This window comes from Salarias fasciatus (genome assembly GCF_902148845.1).
Source record: "Salarias fasciatus chromosome 7 unlocalized genomic scaffold, fSalaFa1.1 super_scaffold_4, whole genome shotgun sequence".
NCBI classification, from domain to species: domain Eukaryota; kingdom Metazoa; phylum Chordata; class Actinopteri; order Blenniiformes; family Blenniidae; genus Salarias; species Salarias fasciatus.
Window position 1 is genome coordinate 13,998,832 of NW_021941229.1, and position 19,513 is coordinate 14,018,344.

At 42.0% G+C, this 19,513-nt stretch overlaps 1 protein-coding gene across 2 annotated transcripts in view; it reads left to right on the plus strand.

The window, feature by feature from the left end:
- The first annotated feature begins 10,732 nt into the window (after window positions 1-10,732).
- The window catches only part of LOC115382720 (SH2 domain-containing protein 3C-like), a 55,561-nt gene continuing 46,780 nt past the window's right edge, over window positions 10,733-19,513 (plus strand). For both annotated transcript variants that reach the window (XM_030084569.1, XM_030084570.1), the window contains exons 1-4: window positions 10,733-10,843; window positions 12,351-12,644; window positions 12,728-13,214; window positions 16,900-16,930. In XM_030084569.1, coding sequence (XP_029940429.1) covers window positions 10,825-10,843; window positions 12,351-12,644; window positions 12,728-13,214; window positions 16,900-16,930 — 831 coding nt within the window. In that variant the 5' untranslated portion in view covers window positions 10,733-10,824. The remainder of the gene's footprint in view (window positions 10,844-12,350; window positions 12,645-12,727; window positions 13,215-16,899; window positions 16,931-19,513) is intronic.

The following is a 19,513-nucleotide window of genomic DNA, read 5'->3' on the forward strand; positions in this document are numbered from 1 at the left end:
CACCGCAAACACTACATCTGGTAAAACGTTCTCTGTGTACTCACTCATCTGTTGTTGGAGATCCAATGGGTATCTGGACAACATGTCGGCATCTGCATTCCTTCTCCCCGGTCTATACTTGATATCAAAATGGAAGTCTGCTAACTCCCCAACCCACCTATGCCCCATTGCATTTAACCTTGCGGAACTGAGAACATAGGTTAATGGATTGTTGTCTGTATAGACTGTGAAAGTCGGAGCGTAATACAGGTAGTCACGAAACTTATCACAGATGGCCCATTTGAGTGCGAGGAACTCAAGTTTACCAGAATGTAAGTGATAGTTTTTCTCAGCAGGTGTGAGAGTCCGAGAGCCATAGCCAATCACTCTGAGTTTGTTGTCTTGTTTCTGATATAAGACAGCTCCCAAGCCTTGGTTGGACGCATCTGTATGTAATACAAATGGAAGATCAAAATTAGGATAGGCTAGAATGGGAGGATGGGTCAGAATGTCCACAAACTTTGACACAATTTCCTGATGTTCACTTGTCCAAGTTATGGGTGTTCGAGAAGGAAGTTGGTTTTTGTTTCCTTTCTTTACTTGTCCTTTCCCTCTTTTTGGTGTTGATTTGTTTTCACAATTTGTATCAGGGCTCTGGAGCAGTTCAAACAACGGTCTCGCCAGTCTTGAGAAGTCTTGAATGAATGATCGATAGTAGCTGAGGAAACCGAGCAATGTTCTGAGCTCTCCGACTGTGCAGGGTTTCTTTTCTTTTAGAGCGATCACAGCATCCAAATCTTTCGGGTCAACCTGGACCCCTTCGCCAGACACAAGCCTACCAAGGTAGCGTATTTGTTTTTTAAACAGTTCGCACTTAGCTGGACGAAGTTTTATGCCATGTTGTCGCATTTTACACAGGACTTGTCGAAGATGATCTACATGTTCCTCAAAGGTTTTAGAGTAGCAAAGTACATCATCTAAGTAAGGCACGCAGCACTCATCTCGAATCCCTTCTAACACTCCCTCCATACACCTTTGGAATGCGGCCGGTGCGTTTGTAAGACCGAAAGGAACCCGCACCCATTCGTACAAACCCCAGGGCGTGCTAAAAGCAGTTAAGTGCCGTGACTCCTCACTCACAAAACCCTGATGATAAGCGCTGCCCTGGTCCAAGATGGAAAACCAGGTATTTCCTCCGAGACTGTCCAAGAGATCTTGTATCCGTGGCAACGGATGTCTGTCCGGTACAGTTTTTCGGTTGAGCTCGCGAAAATCAACACATAAGCGCAAAGTATTGTCCTTTTTACGCACACACACCACCGGTGACGAATGGGCTGAAACTGATTTCCGGATCCAACCCCTGTTCAAAAGGTTGTGAACATACTCCTTTACCTCTTTGTAGAGTGGTCGGGGAATGGAGTTGTAACTCTTTTGCACGGGTGTGTTGTCAGTGGTGTTGATTTTTAGCTGCAGTCCAGGAATACATCCAATATCCCCGTCTTCACGAGCAAAAATATCAGACTGCTCATAGAGCATTTGGCGAACAACTTTTTGATCATTTTCTGAGAGATGATTTAAATCTACATTTGGATGCCATCTCAGATGTGAAGGAGCTGTATTGAAAGTCTCTTCTTCTTCACTTTGACTGTCATCTGACGCTTGAGCTGTACAACAGTATGACTGGTTGGCTGGTTTGGCATTTTCAGGACAAAGATTAACAGGTTTGTATTCAGAAACGTCTTCAATGAATCCTAACAAGGTTTTAGGATTTAGGAAAATGTCATGTTTGGTTGCATTTTGGATTGGGATTTTAACAGTCTTTGTAGCACCAGGGGGTACATCAATGAGAGCTGGAAATAACTCCAATCCATCAGGTATGTTGCTTTTCAAAGATGGTTCGAAAAACATTTCACCTCCACCAGGAAATGATCTGATGTGACACTTTACCATACAGATTTGGTTACTGCGAACCGTGAGTCCTTTTTTTCCAACTTTCACGACTTCACTTTCTGGTTCACTTTCAGTCGATTTGGTGTGAACAGCAGAGATAAGTGACTCAACATTACACTTCTGAACTTTAAGAGTCTCTGATAGCAAGTCCACTAAGTTTATATTGTCACTTTGTTCACTGTTTCCCATTATTATTTCTTGGATGACATTGAAGCCCAGCAGTGGAGTGGTTACACTTTGCTGGCTGACAAGCATTGGAACATACAAGGACACAGAGCCATGTTGGGAACTTGTGATCTTGAGTAGAACTTCAATCCACCCTTCAAAAGGAACGTCCGTCCCATTTGCTGCAGTGACTTTGAGTGGATGATCTGAAAGTAAAGTCTCAAGCGGCTGTATTTTCACATTTGGTAACGCTGTTTGTACCCATGACTTTTCAACAATGCTCACTTGTGCTCCGCTGTCCAATAGCATCTGTAGTTTTTCTCCATTTAACAGACAGTTTATCATACACCTACCACCTATTAACTGTGCCACACGCTTTTTATTGGTCACACTGTGTGCTTTCTGAGACGTGGTAGTAGATGGTGCTTGATCTGATTTCAGTCTCTCGCTGTTGTGGGACGCCGATGATGTTGTCACTGGTGGTCCCTCCCCAGCGACCTCCTGGAGTTTCCCGACACACTGCTCTTCTGGAGACAGCCGATGGCTCGATGCCCCTCCTTTCCGCATTTGAAACAATGAGTGCAATGTTCAATTTCTTGAGCAATACACTTCTGGCACTTCCCTTTGACATCAGGTTTTGGAGCTGGCTGTTTTGAGGCAGGTACTGTGGGACGAGTGTTTTCAGTTACTGCACTGACCATTGGAGTTAGGGCCTTTTCTAAACTTTTAGTTAGAGAGGACACCTGTGCTGTCAGCTCTTGTATAGCAGCACGGTTAGCTTGGACTTCAGTTTGTATTTTTACAGAACTTTTGTCTTTTTCTGCCTGAGCTACATTTGCGTTCACAGTTTTTGATTTTTGGCTTTGTCCCAATCTGTTCTGTCTCTCTGCGTCTTCAATAACAGCTTTTGTGATCAGCTCCAAAATGGAGTCATCTGTGACACTTGAATCTGCGATGTGAGGTTTTAAGTCTCGTCTGACATAAGAGCATTTCTCATTGATACCTTGATACAGTGAATGAAGGAAAACACCTTGTACCAACTGCTTGTCATAATGAAACCCACTGCTGTTCTTTGATGCAATCAGCACACGTTGTTTAAGACCCATTAGTCTATACATGAACTGCTGAGGTGTTTCTTTATCATACTGCTTAGCGTTGCTTAGTTCCTGAAATAATTCAGTGCTACTTTTCTCACGCAGGTGTGCCTTCAAGAAACGTTTTAACTCTGCTACAGTCAGCGTATCTTTGGTGACAAGCATGTCTTTGAAGGTACCAGGCTTGATTATCTTAAACACCGTTCTAATAACTTCAGCCTCTGTGAACCCTTCAGCAAGACCTTCATCAATCTGTTTACACAACACATTGTAACTTAAATCAGAGTCAAAATCAGAGATCTGACCACCATGAATCTTGTATTCCCTGTGTGGTAACAGTGACTTGAGTTCAGACAGCTTGACCAAACCTGTTACAGGGTCAGCAACTACTGATGGTGAGGATGACTTCACGGTTGTTACTGTGGATGCAGCTGCCTCTCTGGTCTCACTCACAACAGGAACCTCTTCCACATCTGGAGTACTCACAGCATCTTCTCCCCCAGTTGCCATGGGTGACTGTAGTTGTTCGATGAGGTCGCGGAAAGCGAGCAAGTGAGACATCCCCTGGTCCTCGAGACTTCTCAGTCGTGGACTTCTCAGAAAGTCCACAATGAAGTCGAAGAGTTCCACTTCGGGCGATTCTGCACTTGGAAAATCCTCGTCCACGTCATCTTTCAACGACTCAGCCAGCTTGTAGAGAACATCTCTGTTGTGGGCACTGGTTAGCTGGGTAAGCGCTTGCTGAATCTCCCATCTCAGGTCTCGTAGTGCTGCCATCTCTGGTTACCTGGATTCTGTCGCTGGTGTCATCGGCTCAGGAACAGGTGATCAGCTTCCCTTGGTTCTGCAATGATTAGTGCCGGAGAGCCAGTGGCACTAATCCCGGACGAGCCCCCAAAATTGTTGCTCCTCTGGGGTGTAGAGGGCAACGTGATGTGTGAACGACCCAGCTTTGTCTCAATCAATCTGTGATGAAGAAAAGAGATCGCACGCACAATGAAGCTGGGTTTAATTCACACGAGGAATTAGTTCTTCCACAACATACATCAGCAACAACAATAATCCAGATAACTGCTAAATGGCCTTAAAGAGTCCAAAAGTCCATGTGGCCATAGCTTACAAAACTAGACTAAACATCATCAAAATACATTACAATTTCAAAACATATCATAACATCATGAACTTCAATACATTTTCTTTTAAACCACAATCATTTAATCATCAACAATTAATTACTCTTTTTAAACAGATTTTATATACAATGATTTTAAATTGTACAGTATTTATATTTTTAACAAATCAATGAAATCATATTTAACCAAAATCACCATGCTTCAATATCATGAACTAAGCATTTGAGGCAGCAACAGCATTCAATATTCAAATGGCTGTTCTGTATTTAATACAGTTTCAATAGCAGTACTGGTATTTGGCCATAAACCATAAAATATGCACATTCAGGGACATATAAAACCCAGTTACATGCGTATTGTATGAAAAAACTTCCATAAAATGTTCTCAAATAATGTTCTCATGTGGTTGTTTGCACCAATACTGGTCTGGAGTAACTTATCTCCATGTTGCAGATCCCTCATGCTTCACCAGTTAGCTTTGCAGGTTAGCTTCCAACACGGCTCATGTCACTCAAAACACTGACACTTCATTTTACTCTGCCTACTGAACACAATATTATCTCGAACATGTCACAAACCAGATAATATGCCTTATATGAGTGAACTTAGAGTATTTACCAACCTGTGATGAAGAAAAGAGATCGCACGCACAATGAAGCTGGGTTTAATTCACACGAGGAATTAGTTCTTCCTCTGTGGTGCGTCCTCCTATCAACATCAGTGCGCGATACGCGCCATCTACTGGGTATCATGGGGATCGCATCTCACTCAACAGAGCTGAAATTTGAACCACTGAGTACATGAAATTAAACAAAAAGTTTTATGGGGTGTCTGCTTTTAACACACCTTTTTAGAGAACCATTTCCATCTTTGAACAAACTTACTTATTCTATCTTTTAACAACTATTTTCAAGCCTCTACACACGCATATCTTGTGCTGTAGTGTTTTAGAGCTGTACTGAACCCACAGCTTGACCAACATCAGCCAATGCATCAGCAAACTCTTAAAAGCAGGTTTACACCGTTACAAAATGACATTTCCTCTCCGCCAGTTTGACTGTTTGGTGGAAAACGTTTTGTGTTGCCGTTCTCACGTTAACTTCAGACAAATTTGGGCTGAATGAAAGAGGGCAAGTAAAAAGAGCTGCTCGGGTCTGTTTAGGTTCCAGTACAATTTGTTGAGTCCAGTCTAAGTATCCAGTACAAGTTTATTAGTTTGGGTTTTCTTAAAAGAACCTATGTCCACATTTTATAGACCTTGGAGTCCTGGTCAAGTCTGAAAGTCCAGGTGTAGATTAAAGAGTTAAAGTCTAGTAGGAAAAGTCTGGATCACTTTGAAAGAAACCAGGTTTGGTTATATAAATCCATTTGATGCATAAAGTGCAAAACTGAAGTCCAGGTCTGCCTTTTAACAGACCTGAAATATTTTGCAGGCCATCTGGTCAGATATAAATAATCAGTTTAAAGTCTGTTTCTATTTGCTAGAATAAAGGTCTGATATGAAGTGTTCAGAAGTTACGGTTTTAAAAGTCTTTTCTTGCTTCAGACAGTCTGGATCTGATTTCCAGAGTCTGGGCCCAGGTCAGCGACTCTGGAACTGTTTTAAAAAAGCTACACTTTTCATTTAACAAATACATTTTCCATACCTTTGTTTTACTGGATGTAAATCGCTGAACAGAGTGATTGTAATTATTTCATGTGTCACTGGGAATAGCTTGTTTGTTGTCGGTTGGTTTTGTTTCTTCTAGCAGTGGTGTTGTATTCCCGTCTGACTTTCTCAGGTTTATTCTACTCGGCTCGTATTTGGACAAAGTCTAATCTTTCATCCCTCTTTTCAAGCCTAAACTTCCCAATTCTGCTTTCTTGGACAACCATCTGTTGGATCTCAGACTCAGTGAAAACACTCAGATGACACAGCTGGGGCTCAGAGGAGGGGCTGGAAGAGGCTCTTTAAATGTTTGCGGCTTCCAGTTGGCCGGCTTCGGACTCAGATTTTGAACTTGGAAGTAAAGAAAGTCATGAGGTATCACATGTGGGCCGGAGCAGGGATTAGGCAAGCGGTGGTTGCGGTGATGACACATCTCTGGGAGATGAATGGAGGTCAGTGTGATGTCCTCTGGAGTGTGTGTTGTTGTGTGGAGGCAGGGGTCCTCTGTTCACAGAACAATAGACAGTGGAGGCAGCGGCAGCAGCAGCTTGCTGACCAGAGGATCCCGTCATCCTTTGTCATGTTATGAAATAACATGTCGACCAAACACACTTTTCTTTCATTGTGCCAGTTTCTGTCATTGATTCAACTTACTTGTTTCCTTTCTTAGTGATGGTGGTTTTCCTCTGTACAACCCGCACTTGATCTTTTAATACATTCTGTCCCATCTGTATGTGTTCTTCTGCTTGTCTGTTTGTGCAAGTCTGTGTTTTGTATATATATCTTCTAGTCTTCACTCCTCAAGAACGTAATGTCTGGAACACACCCCAAACTCAGTAAATACCACTTCCACAGACCATATGTTCACAGATGTCTGTTTCCTGTGTGTACAGACTTCTTCATTCTCTTGGAGACAAAAGAAAACTAAGTGTAAAGTTTATTGTACATTATCATTTGTTACTGTGTTACTTTTCATGCAAAACCTGTATGGGTTTGGAAAATGTACAACAACACACTTAATGTTTCAAATCTGCAGCGGCCTAAAGACACAAAAGCCTCAAATCTTACTAAATAAATTTGCTAGTAGGTAAAGTCTCTCTCACTTTTGAAGTTATTGCAAGTAAAAACTAAAAGTCCTGAGGGATCTTCCTTTCCAGGAAAAAATGTTCTGAAACAGCTGTTCCCATTCCTTCCTTTTCTCTCTGGTGCCTCAATAGAAACAGAAAAGAAAAGTCTGGCAAACCAATCTCCAGGCTCTGATTTGCAAAAGCTTTACAGTGAAGACAAATACTTTGGGAAACATCCACTCACACCTACCAAACAAAAGCAGGAACCTTCATGATAAACACAATGGCAGCAGCCATGTCTGATCTTGGTTTTATTTCACATCTTATTACAGTTTTCTATAACATGTGCAGATTAATTTTGCTAACCACAGAGTAGTCAGGACCTCCGTGTGATTCCTGGGGGGCCGCTTCAGTGCCAACAACCCCCGGTTGGGACAGTTGTGGTGGTTAACTGAGTTGTATTTTGTTTGAGATTCATCATATGCATTCTTATTAGATTTAATGGAGTATCACATTTTCACCTCACAGAGAGAAACTCCCAGCTTCAATTCCAGGCCTCTGTGTGCATTTTCTCGCAGAAACAGTCCAGAGATTAACCACTGGCTCTAAAATGACTTGTAGGTGTTGAATGCATGACTGTCTGTCTCTCTAAATGTTATTTATTCATCCACGCACCGTGAGTCTGATTGCATGTGAGCTCGTGCTCGTGCGGTGGCTCTCACACAGGCAGTACCAGGGATCTGTCCTGGTACGGGAGGTCACCGCTGTGATGTCAGTTCCCCTTCCTCTCCGGATATTCCCAGCATTCTCCTGCCAGCAGCCGGGAACTCTTGGAAGTGAGAGCAGGAAGCCTGGCTCCTTCACATAGGAGAGAGAGAGGAGTGAGGTTATGTGGTGATTTTACTGCAGTCAGTGACTCATCATTTGTTGTGTAAAATTAGGAGAGCATGTATTTCTGTCAGAGTGAATGAAATGATTGAGGTTCATCCATTAATAGATTGACATCGCCCCCTCCTGGTCTGATCTCTCAATGAAGGCACGTGAATGACAGCTCTCTCTCTCTCATTGTCATGTTTTTTTTCTTTATTTCACATTCAGTGCCAAAATCAGAGAAAGTGTCTCCCAAAGCTGACAAGCTTTCCTCTGACACATCACAGTTTTTATTTAACACTTGTAAAAAAAAATATGATTTGCAGCATTCAACATTACCTTCAAAACACAACAGTTCCAATAACAACATATTTTCATTTAGACGTTTTAATATTTTATATTTCAGGCTATTGTAAATGTATTTTCGCTGAGAATCTTTCATTCCAAACCTTTTAATGACCATTTTAATGTTTCTGATGCTGGTTTAGCTGGTGCACGACCAGCTTCCCTGCACATACAGTACAGACCAACACAACAGAAGTACAAATCAGCAGACAAACGTGGATGTGAAAACAGCGAAGGGAGCAGGGACTTATGGCGCCACCCCGTGTTCAATCAGGAGAAGACAGGTGATGATCTGAATAAATGCTGACTGCACTGTCTGCAGTTTCAGGTCCTGGTGTTTATTGCAGTTAAGCGTTGACGGGAAGGTGAAAGGTTTTCGCTGCAGAAGGTGCACAGACAAGCGACAGCAGGATGTGAAAAGCCACAAAACATAATGTGCTACAGAAAGGTATACACTGGTGACACTAATCAGTCATGGTGCACTTTAGATGCTGCTCTGATCCACTCCCTATGCTATTTGAATTTGAAGTGTTCTGGTGGAGACCCATGACAATCACTTATTTTGAAGAAACGAGCACTATCTGAGAAATACTGTATTATACTGCAAGAACCACTATTGAATGATATATTTCTTCAGCAAGTCTTAAACTGTAAATTGCATAAAATGTATTATATGTATGTAAATGCATTTTTATGAAAGTTCTTCATCATAATTAAACTATATATCATTTTTAATGTGCACAGTGCAGCAGCACTTCGCACCCACAGCTCAGAATGAGCTCGCTCTCAGTTGTGGTTTCACAGAATCATGTTGTTCATGTACATGTGGCTGGTGGCCCAGTTTCTTCTCACGATCAGAAAACATGCCTTGAGGCTATTTAGTGACTTTAAATAGCCCATAGATGTGAATAATGCTGTATCTGTCTCTCACAAAATAGTTGATGACACCTGACCTGAAAACACTACCATGAGGCACACTGTGGTATTTTGAAAGTAAATGGTTTTGACTTGTTGGTTTGCTTTGTTTTTATCATTTGAAACTGTGTTAGGATTAGTCTTTTATCACATTCAGTTGATTTTATTTTTAAGTAAAAATATTGCATATTTCTAACCTCAGCAACCTGGTGAAAAGAAATCACGATATGATGCACACTAAAAAATGTTGAGTTATTTTGGTAACCAAATGTATGTGTTGCTCGTGTTGAGTTAAATTTTTGGGTTATTTCTATAAAGAGTAACCCATTTTCTGGGTTATAGGGCTATTAGTTTAACCCAATTTCTGGGTTTTCAAGGTTATGCACCATTTTCGCGTTGTTTTTCAGAGGATAACTCATTTTTGGGTTAGGGGCTTTTTTTTTTTTTTGTCTTTCAGGTCCAGTTATGGGATTTTCTCTAATGTTTGAGAATGCTTTGTGTTTTTATTTCCAGTAAAGTTACCCAATTTCTGTCAAATGTTTGACAGTTGTGTTTTGTAAAATAAATACATTTTCTTGTGAAAAATTCATTCTCATTTTTTGCTTTTATTGATTTTAAGTATATTTTTTAATAAAGGAATAAAAATAATTCTGATAAGTAGTTGGGAAGTAGGACAAACCAGCAAAAAAAGGGGTTCGTCCTTTTCTGAACCAGCAGTTGGGTTAAAATTGGGTTATTTTTTAACCCAACTGTTTTTAGTGTGTGTCTTAGTGGAAACTACTTTCTCTGTAGGTTGATTCTGTGGCTTCACTACAGGACTAAGCTGTCGTGGTTACCACACGCTCTGAGTCTCAGTCCACAGTTGAAGTATTTATGAGCTGTGAGATCTTTTTTTTTTTTTCCAGATGAGTTTAAAAAGTTAAGTCTAAATGTTTCCCACAGTGTAGAACGTTCTCAGTTTAAACAGCTGTAGATCTTTTAAATTCATATTAAATAAAATTTTAAAAAAAGGAAAACATCTTTTCATTCTGTTTTTGTTCGCATTAATCACAATGTGCAATCTTTTAAAGTTATTACCGTTACATCCAGGTGTATTTAAAGTACTGTATGAAAATTGTGCCGCTCCATTGGAAGAGATTATCAATGATTAATCAAACATGAACTATTTACAGTAATAACCTGCAGCTGACGGGGGTCTAAGTCTCATGTAGATCATTAAAGATACTCATAAGTAAGGTCTTTTTATAGAATTGACTTAAACTTCCTCAAGTCAGAATTTTGTCTCATCTCTCTTTGCTTCCAATGCATCATCAACCGTCTCAGTAGACTACAGCCTTTCATGCTTCATATATTCAGATTTGAATTTTACCCAGTCGACCCTTGTCAGGTTGTCTTCGCTTTTCGTTTCCTCTCACCATGCTTGTGCTCAGCGTCACACAGGAAGCGGCCTGGTCGGCCCTGCCCTGGTTTCAGCCCTGTTTGGGTTCAAAGCTGCTAAAATGTGAGCAGCACCTCACCACAGAGGAACTATGGTTTATGCTCCATCCACTCCCCCTTCACAAGAGGCTTTCCTCACTGACTTCCGTTCATTCTTAGTAAGACTGCAAGCTTTTCTCAGGTGATCAGCTTATCGCCCATATCTGCAACTGAACGACAACATGAGCCTGCGGAAACTAGGTGAGTAACCTGTGTGTGTGTGTGTGTGTGTGTGTGTGTGTGTGTGTGTGTGCGCGTGCGTGTGTGTGGCACTGTCCTGTGGCATTGCTTTTGTAATAATGCTCACATTCAGGTGGTGAACATCGATTTTTTTTTTCAGGTCAATCAGCTGTGTTTTATAGGTTATCTAAACACTGTATTGCAGATTATTTTCTTGTTGTTATAAGAAAAAACAAAGGCAAGGCTAATGTGTGACTTACTTGACACATCAACAGTGAAGGAGGAAAAAAACCTAGATGCCTTTTTATGTCTATGAAATGATAATTATTATTGTATACATTTTTTTCATCACGAGCTCAAATACATTTAATTTACACCACCATCACTTCCAAAGTTGCTCTTACCAAGATCTTTACATGTCCGGGATATACTTTACCATCTAAATAAGAATGTTCACACACAATGTTTCTCTCCCACTTCTGCTTTTGTTCATTGCAGCAGTGTGATGAAGTGTGTTTGTCAGGAACACACCTCATGACAAGAAGGGTTCAAATGTGAGATGTGTTGAATATGAGGGTTAGTTAGTGTAATGCTCTCGTGCTACTTTTTCTTTGTTTATTTTTTTCATTTTTGCTGTGTTAAAACTGTTACAAGAATAATTTCACATGAGTTTTTCTTTTAAGTAACCCCCCCTCCCCAAAAAAAATCAAATGTCTTTAAGTCTTACAATGTCATTTATATTTTCTCGATGGATTTTTCAGCCTTCACCCTCATTACCAAACATGCTGCACTGATTTCCACATTTTAATCTCACTGTCATTACAGAATATCATCATGCATTCTGCCATGCTAATGTTTAATTTCGAGTAAGTGGTGAGAAATCCCATCTTTTAATGTTAACCACGACACTCAATCACTTTCAGTTTCCAAAAAAGACACACAAAGGTCACAACAAATGGTAAGAGAACACAGGTACTAGTGCAAAAAGAGTTTCCTGGCTATTCTGCCTCTGGGACCAGGAGCAGGGACCCCAGAAAAGTGTCAGTAGAGCTCAGTGTCCCACCCTGCCCTGCTCTCCCTCCCTCCTTGAAAATATTTCTGAAAAAAGCAGAAAGGGGTCATTTATGATCACTGAAGAGGAAGAAAATATGATGGCAAAATAGTTGAAGTGAATTATTTAACATGGTGGCAGGAAAACTGTTCATTGTTTTTATATTTGGACGGCTCTCTAATTTTTTGTTATGTTCATAAGAGGAGCTACAGAGTGTCTGCCATTGTTTGGCTTCAGTATGGTGTGGTAACGGATCAGAGATCTGCCCTCTTTGCAGGCAATCCAGTGCTGCTTCACATTAGTACATCATCATATTGAGCCATAACAACTTGTTAAAAGAATTGTATGTTTGGGTTGATCTGTTTGTACAGCAAACTAAAAATTTGCTTAAAATTTTCAATTGACCAAGGAACTTGTTGGGGACTTGTTAATCTGACCCTTCCCTCCTGATCCTCTTGAACTGTCTGCTTTTTTAAGGTCTGAAATGGTTTGGCAGCCTAACCAACCTCACGTTTCGCCGCTCGACCGAGAGATCAGACTCAAAGTCCTGGAAGGGGAAGTCTGGTGCTGAAGCAGGAAGCGCACCAGGAGATGACCCTGAATGCTGTCCCACCGCGGCAGCCGCCCTGAGTCCAGTCGCCGAGACCACGGTGGACGACATGGGGGCCATGCGTCCTCGCACTGCCAGCTACGTACGCTCCAGCGAGAGCTACACGCATGTGGGAACATTGCCTCGGCTTTCAATAAAGAAGAAGGACAAGAATAACAAAGGTCATGCTCTACAAGCTATGACTCAACTGTTCCATCCCACCCAGCCTTCCTCTGTTAAACTGTTAACTTCTTTTCCTCTGCAGAATGCACCGGCAGCAAAAAAACTAAACACAAGAGTGGCATCAGCAGAAGTCAAAGCCAGCGGCCTCTGGAGAGCCAAAGCCAGGGGTGCCTGAGACACACACGTGTCTCAGTGAAAGCAGAAAACCATCAGGATGCATGTAAACCTGACAACGATCTCGACCCAGACCCCAAAACTGACCCCAAGAGTCTCCTTGAACCTGAGAGAGAAGATAATCCATCAAACAGCCCAAACATCGAGTCTGGTTCCACGGCTGCTTCTGGTAATATGTCGCCATCTGGTGGCTCCAGTGTGGAACTACAACCAGAGACCCAGACAGGCTTCAGCCCTGAATTAATAAAGCAAACATCATCTGATCCACTGATGCAAGAGATTAACCAAACCCATCACGAGGATCAGCCACTGGAGTCTGGAGGTGAAGTGAAGGAAGAATCCTGCAGCACAGACCTGAATGAGGGAGCAGAGAAAGGAGACCATGCCTCCAATAGGTGATTTTATGTCTTTCATCTTCTACCATCCTATAATTAAACTTTAACCAAACTGTCTTTTACTGACAGAAACTTTTACCACATTAAAGAGCTTTATACTGAGACAATTATCATGGATAGGAAAAAAAAAACTGAGCTGTGTAATGCAATAAGAAACGTTTTCAGCAACCACAGAAGTTTCACATTTAATAATACAAGATTTTTAGAATACAATAGAAGTGCTGTTTTAACTGCTGGATAGTTCTTCACAACTGTACTCCACACAGAATAGATTCAGTTTTCAGAAACAGCATGAGATAATTCTAATGACTGAAGTAAATAAAAATGTGTTGATCACAGGAAGGAAGGGAGGATCTCCTGTAAACTGAAGTTCACTTATCTAGAAAAGCTTTTAGTCTCACTGTTTAATCTTTCTTTTCCTTATGTTCACATTTCTCATTTGAGAAAAAAATTATGAAATGCAGAAAAAAAACAAAAAAACTCCCCCCCCCCAAAAAAAATGACTAAACTGCTGTTGAATTCTGTGTTCAGAGCATCAACAAGACAACAAACTCAGTCTAAGACAAAATTACTGAGACAAGACTGTCTTGCACAAAGCAACTCCAAGCCAAAGCTGATGTTAACAGGAATATCAAACTAGCTTTGAAAAATACTTGTATAATTACCTTTCTATGCATTTTTTTTGACAACTCCTTTTGTTTCCCTTTGCTTCATTTATTAGATTTTCATTATGAAAAAGTTTAAACGTCATTACTTTTAATTACCTTGACCGAGTTGAACAAATCAAAAGTTCTGTTTTACTAGTATGCCACATTTAACAATACCTGTATCCAAAATACAGTGAAACGTTCAACTAACAATAGCTTGTAATGTAGAATTCTAAAAATCCACATTTATTGTTTGAGGCTGTGCCCACCGCACGAGCCAGAGGGCGCACACGTGCGCCTGAAACTGAGCGCGCAAGTTGTGGGGCTTCAGTTTTGTGCAGACTTTCTTCCGGACGGGACTTTGTCGGGAGCGATGGGCGTGAAGTGAGAAGAGAACAGGATTCATTGCTTCACTCCTTTAGGTACCATTGATCCTGTGTATTGATCGCAGGCTGCAGGAGAGCGGCCGCCATGCTGCTGCTTTCATAGTTTTCTTTTTTCTTTTTTTTTTCTTTTTTCATTTTGCATCGATTTGCTCTTGCACACAGAAGAGGCCAACTGCAATATAATGGGGTTTTTTGTGTGTGTGTGAAGTTATGTGCGTTTTATATTGTTAACTGAAAAGTCAAGGTGTGTGTGTGTGTGTGTGTGTGAGTGTGTGTGCGCGCGCTCGTTCTCGAGCAGATTGCATATACCTTCTCTTGTCCCATGACACGTTCAAGGCTCCCTGCCTGCAGATTGGTATCGTGTCGCAGCTCCTGGGGCTTGCTCTTGCATGTGCACGTTCGCGCGCGCGGTTGCATGGACTCCTGCGTGTGCGCGTGCAACATCAGCCCATTAGTTCTGGCCATGGAGCGTGGGAAATACTGTATAGCTCTGTAGTGTGCTCCCTCTTCAGGGTGGGAACTTCAAAGAGCCGTGCCTCCTCTGTCAGGCGAACCCTAAATCACAGGTTTTTCCACCTCTCCGCCTGCTGGTCCATCCCTCCCTCTATGCTCTTTATCTGCCCACAGTCCAGATCTTTCCCCTTCTTTTTCTGGCTTTTCTGGAAATCTGTCAGTGGCTGGTAAGATCTCTCCCTCTAATGAAATGTTGTCAGTGTTCCCCCCATAATCAGCTCAAGGGGTTCGGCTCTTTCGCTTCATTGTTTCCTGTGGAACAAAGCCTCCTCCTTTTGTTTGGTACTAATTTGAAAAAGGGGGCAAGGGGCAAATTTACTCATGTTATGTCATAGCTTGAGCTGACAGACAATTAGGCAATTAGTGAATTAATCCATCAGCAGAAAATTAATCGGCATGAAAGGTTATAATTAAATCTGTGGTGCTTTTCACTGGGATGGACTTTCACAGCAGTTCTACAGCTTTAATATGCCACATTTCTATGATATTCTAAAACTAAAACACGTTTTGAATGATCTGCTACCAAATACAGTTGGGGCAGCTGTGACATGCCTGACCAGCAGCTGCTTTACTCTTTGTAGACCTCATGGCCTGAAACACAGACATGTGTCCTCCTGGATGCTACCTGTATCTCTGTGTCATGAAAAACAAATGGATCTGCAACTAAACAGGTTCTTATTCTGGGTCTGATGTCTATCTGAGCTGAGGTTTGCATGTTCTCCCTGTTTACTGTTTCCTCCAAGTTCATTGACATGCATGTGCCGTTGATATTCAAGTCTGAACTAATCTTAAGTTGGTTCAGTTTAGTTGGTGACTTTAGTTGGACTGTTGATACGAACATCAAGATGACACAAAATAAATATTTTCAGCATGGACTCAAGTTTAGCAAGGTTAAAAAATCTGTAATTCTTAATGAAAAATACTCTTAAAGTAGTTTGGTTATTAATTTTATCCAGTTGGCCTTACAGCACTCCGGCAGTAAGCACTTCCCTCTCATAGAGAGAATATTGTTGGTTTGAATATGGGTCAGGCCTGTCTATGTGGAGCATGCATGTTCTCCCTGTGTGCAGGTTTTCTTTCTATAGTGTAGTAAAAAACATGCATTTGAGGCAAACTGGTGGTTTTAAATTGTCCTGTATAGGTGTGAATATAAGGGTTTGTTGGACAGGACTAAATCATTTTATTGCATTTAACTCACCCTCTTTACTTTTATTCTTATTCTTATCTGTAAACAAAAACCTTCAATTGCAGCTGTGCTCACCGTATGCACAGTGAGCAAAGCTATGGATGAATGTATTTCTGTTTTGTATATCTACAGTAAATCTGTGTTTTATGATCTCTCTTGGTCATATTGCAGTGGAGTTTGTGGTTCTTGAATAACCCTGATGTACTGTCAAATTGATCAACTGTTCCTCCTGAATGTTGATATTATCAGTTTAAATGGCAGAAACATGTGTTCCTTTTTTTCCCCTCTTGTTTTTAATTATTCAGTTTTTTCAAACAGGAGCAGCGTACAGAGGGAATGGCGCTCCTGTACTTTGGGACCTATTAACATTCTCAGGCCCGCCGCCGTGATGGGCTCCTTTGATCTGACCTCTCTGTAGTCGTGTGCTGCACAGCTTCGCTCTGGGCCCTGCGAGACCCATCACGCAATTGGGAGCCGTGCTGATTGATCTTAAAACTTGTCTTGGAGCGTAATTACCGCCTTTACTCGCTCCCTCTCTCTGCGTATAACAAAGCCGCGCAGCAGTCTCCACAGTGCGGCTCCCTGCACTGCAGCACAGCGGGGTGCCGACACTCGATCGCGGCCCATCATGAGCGCTAAAGCGTGAGTTATGGCGCCCGGGAGATTTGAGGGGCCAGCTTCACGTTCAGCAGCCTCAGATGCTCTGTGGGATTTGTTATCTCATTTTTCTGCATAAAGCTGGACTGCAGTCGTATTTTACCCACTGGAGAGCCCGGCTGCAGCTGTGGAGGTGCAGGCATATGTTATTTCGTCAGTGGAAACATAATCCACACCTGTTAAAAAAGGGGAATCAAACACAAAAATCAAGCATGTATTCACTATTTATCAATACATTACCCAATATATGTTGCCAGTTCTTTTGAAATCTTCTATTTTTGTTTCTCCTTTTTTAGCCCCATGGATTATCAGGCAGAATACGTCCAGGTAAGCCTACTCTATCCAGATGTGCTTGTTTCTTGCGTTCTCTGCTTCAGAGCGTCTGACATTTCACACGTGACACACATGCTCGCATGTCTATTACCTGACATGCCAGTAAAAATGAGTTGCAGTCATTTTCAGCCGGAATGTGTAATTGAGTTTGGACTTCCTCCTCTCCCTCGGATATTGAATTATATTTTTTAATGTGAGCGCTCAGATGTAATTGTGGCTTATTATTAGCCCTCAGTCTTTAACGGCGGCACTCATTCGGGCAGGCTCACTCTGCATTTAGCCTAATTCAGAATGCCATTTAGCTAATTGAATATGGAGTGAAGCAATGGCAATGTCAGCACTGTGACCTACATGTAGGATCACTCTACGGTCAAGAGGGGGCGACACTCACTTGATTTATCAGCTCAGTGAGGCTCTGAATATGAGGGTTTGATGATCTTGTTGAATACTGAGAAGTCATGTACACCAATTCCAAACTCTTCTACTGTGATGAAAAGTGGGAAATGAAATGAAGAAAATGACGCTGAAGAAAAGTAGGAGGAGGAAGGAGAAGAGGAAGGGAAGAATTAAAAGAGCTGTTGAGCTCCTGGGATCTGTTTTGCTATTGATTACACATCACAGGCGAGGTGGTAAAAGCCTTCTCCTATGACCCTGACCTGCTCTGCTTTTGTAAAACAAATACGTCTAACGTCCCCCCTGGCCACAACAAATTGACTGCAGTTAAATCCCACACCACCGCCTCGCTGTGTTTTTATACAGCTGAAAGCAGACGAGGGGCTGCAAAGGTTTGGAGTAGTTAACACACTCGCCTGACAGCGGGAAAGTCTCTGGTTTGAGTCCGGGTTGGGCGACGGGGCCTTTGTTTTTGAGGAATTGGCGTGGTTTCTTGACGTATGTGTGGACTTTTTCCCCTGCTTCACTGTTTACAAAAACATGTGTTTTAGGCTAATTGATGGCTCTAAATTGTGTGTGTGTGTTTGTATTATGTGTGTCTCCCGCTCTCTGTGGGGGGTGTGGCCTCCCTTCACACACAGTCAACTTCATAAATGCATAAAATGTATTTATGCATAAAACACAAAGGCAGACAGATGCAATTCAGAGACTCATCTTTGGCGACTTCCAGATTAATCGTGTGTTACACAGTGAGAGACAGAAGGATGCATCAAACCACCAACAGCACACAAAGGTTCTGTGTTTTGCTTTTTATGGGAGAGTCATTGAGACTTTTAGTGTTTCAGCTGTTTCTGTTGATAGTGGACATATGAGACAGTGCTCTGCTCTTGGCCAGTGCACAGTCACACATGGGCTTCCAGGTTTAATCGCTCTTAATCTTCAATATCAAATAAGCTTGAATGATTGATTTTATGTGGATTTTTTTTTTTTTAGCACATTTTCTTTGACACTTAGTGAAAACACCCAGGAGCCTCTCATATAAGACGTAGGAACCAGGCCCTTGTTTACAGCTTTAATCTTCAGCTCACTTCCTTTTATCTGCCAATTTCAAGTCCCCCTCCCTCAGCACTTGTCACCCAAAATTGTGTTTTCTGTGTTTTTCCTGCTCTCACGCGCCACAACAGCCGCCCCTCCCACCACCTACCGTCCCAGCCTCTCCTTTGAAAGCTGGCGGCAGTCCCTCCGTCTCCCTCCATTTGTGTGAAACATTTATGACAGCTGATGTTTAAATCAAGAGTTGGCCACACCGTTCCCTGTCATAATGGCAGAGGCCAGACCAATGACTGTGCTTCAGGTTCTTCGCATGTGCCGCCTCAGACACGTGTGCATGGAGCGTTTTGTGGAAACACAAATCACAGACACGGCATCGCAAGAAATAAAGAAAAAAAGAAAGAAAAGATTAAGCAGCAAGCTTTCCTCTATTCTCATCCACCCATAACACAAAACTCTCAAACAGAATGCTCTGTTTTTGTGACCTCTTGTGTGAGAAGTAGCTTATTTGTGGCTTTTTTTTTCCTTTTTCAAAAACACTGTCATTAGGTAAGTAATCAGAATTGTTCCCTCTCAGTCTGAGTGTGAGCTTGTTTTTGTAGTGTGTGCATGACGTCTGTGTGTGTGTGTGTGTGTGGTTACTGACTTTATGATTGTGCGCGTCTATTTCTGCCTCGCAGCCCAGCCCTGCTTTGTGTCTCCTGTTCCGTTTATTGGTTTGGTCGTGCTTTGACGGGAGGGGTGGGATGTGGGGGGAGGTGGCTCTGCGTGGTTCATGTGAGGTTTTATTAACATATGTGTGGAACGGGACTCACCGGGGTGTTCTGGAAAAAAGAAACATGAGCCCGCGCATGCGAAGGGGCTCAGGTGTCTTATCTCTGCATTACTGCATGTTTGATTATGGTGGAAATTTCCAAAATCCTTCTGTGAGCTGTCTGATGAAATTAAGGCAAGTGTGTGTGTGTGTGTGTGTGTGTGTGTGTGTGTGTGTGTGTGTGTGTGTGTGTGTGTGTGTGTGTGTGTGTGTGTGTGTGCGTGTGTGTGTTACTGTAGATTGAATTATGTGGCGCCTCAGTAAATGAGAGGGGGTGTTAACTTTCAGGGCCCGTAACACCCCCCTCCTGAAAACTGTGC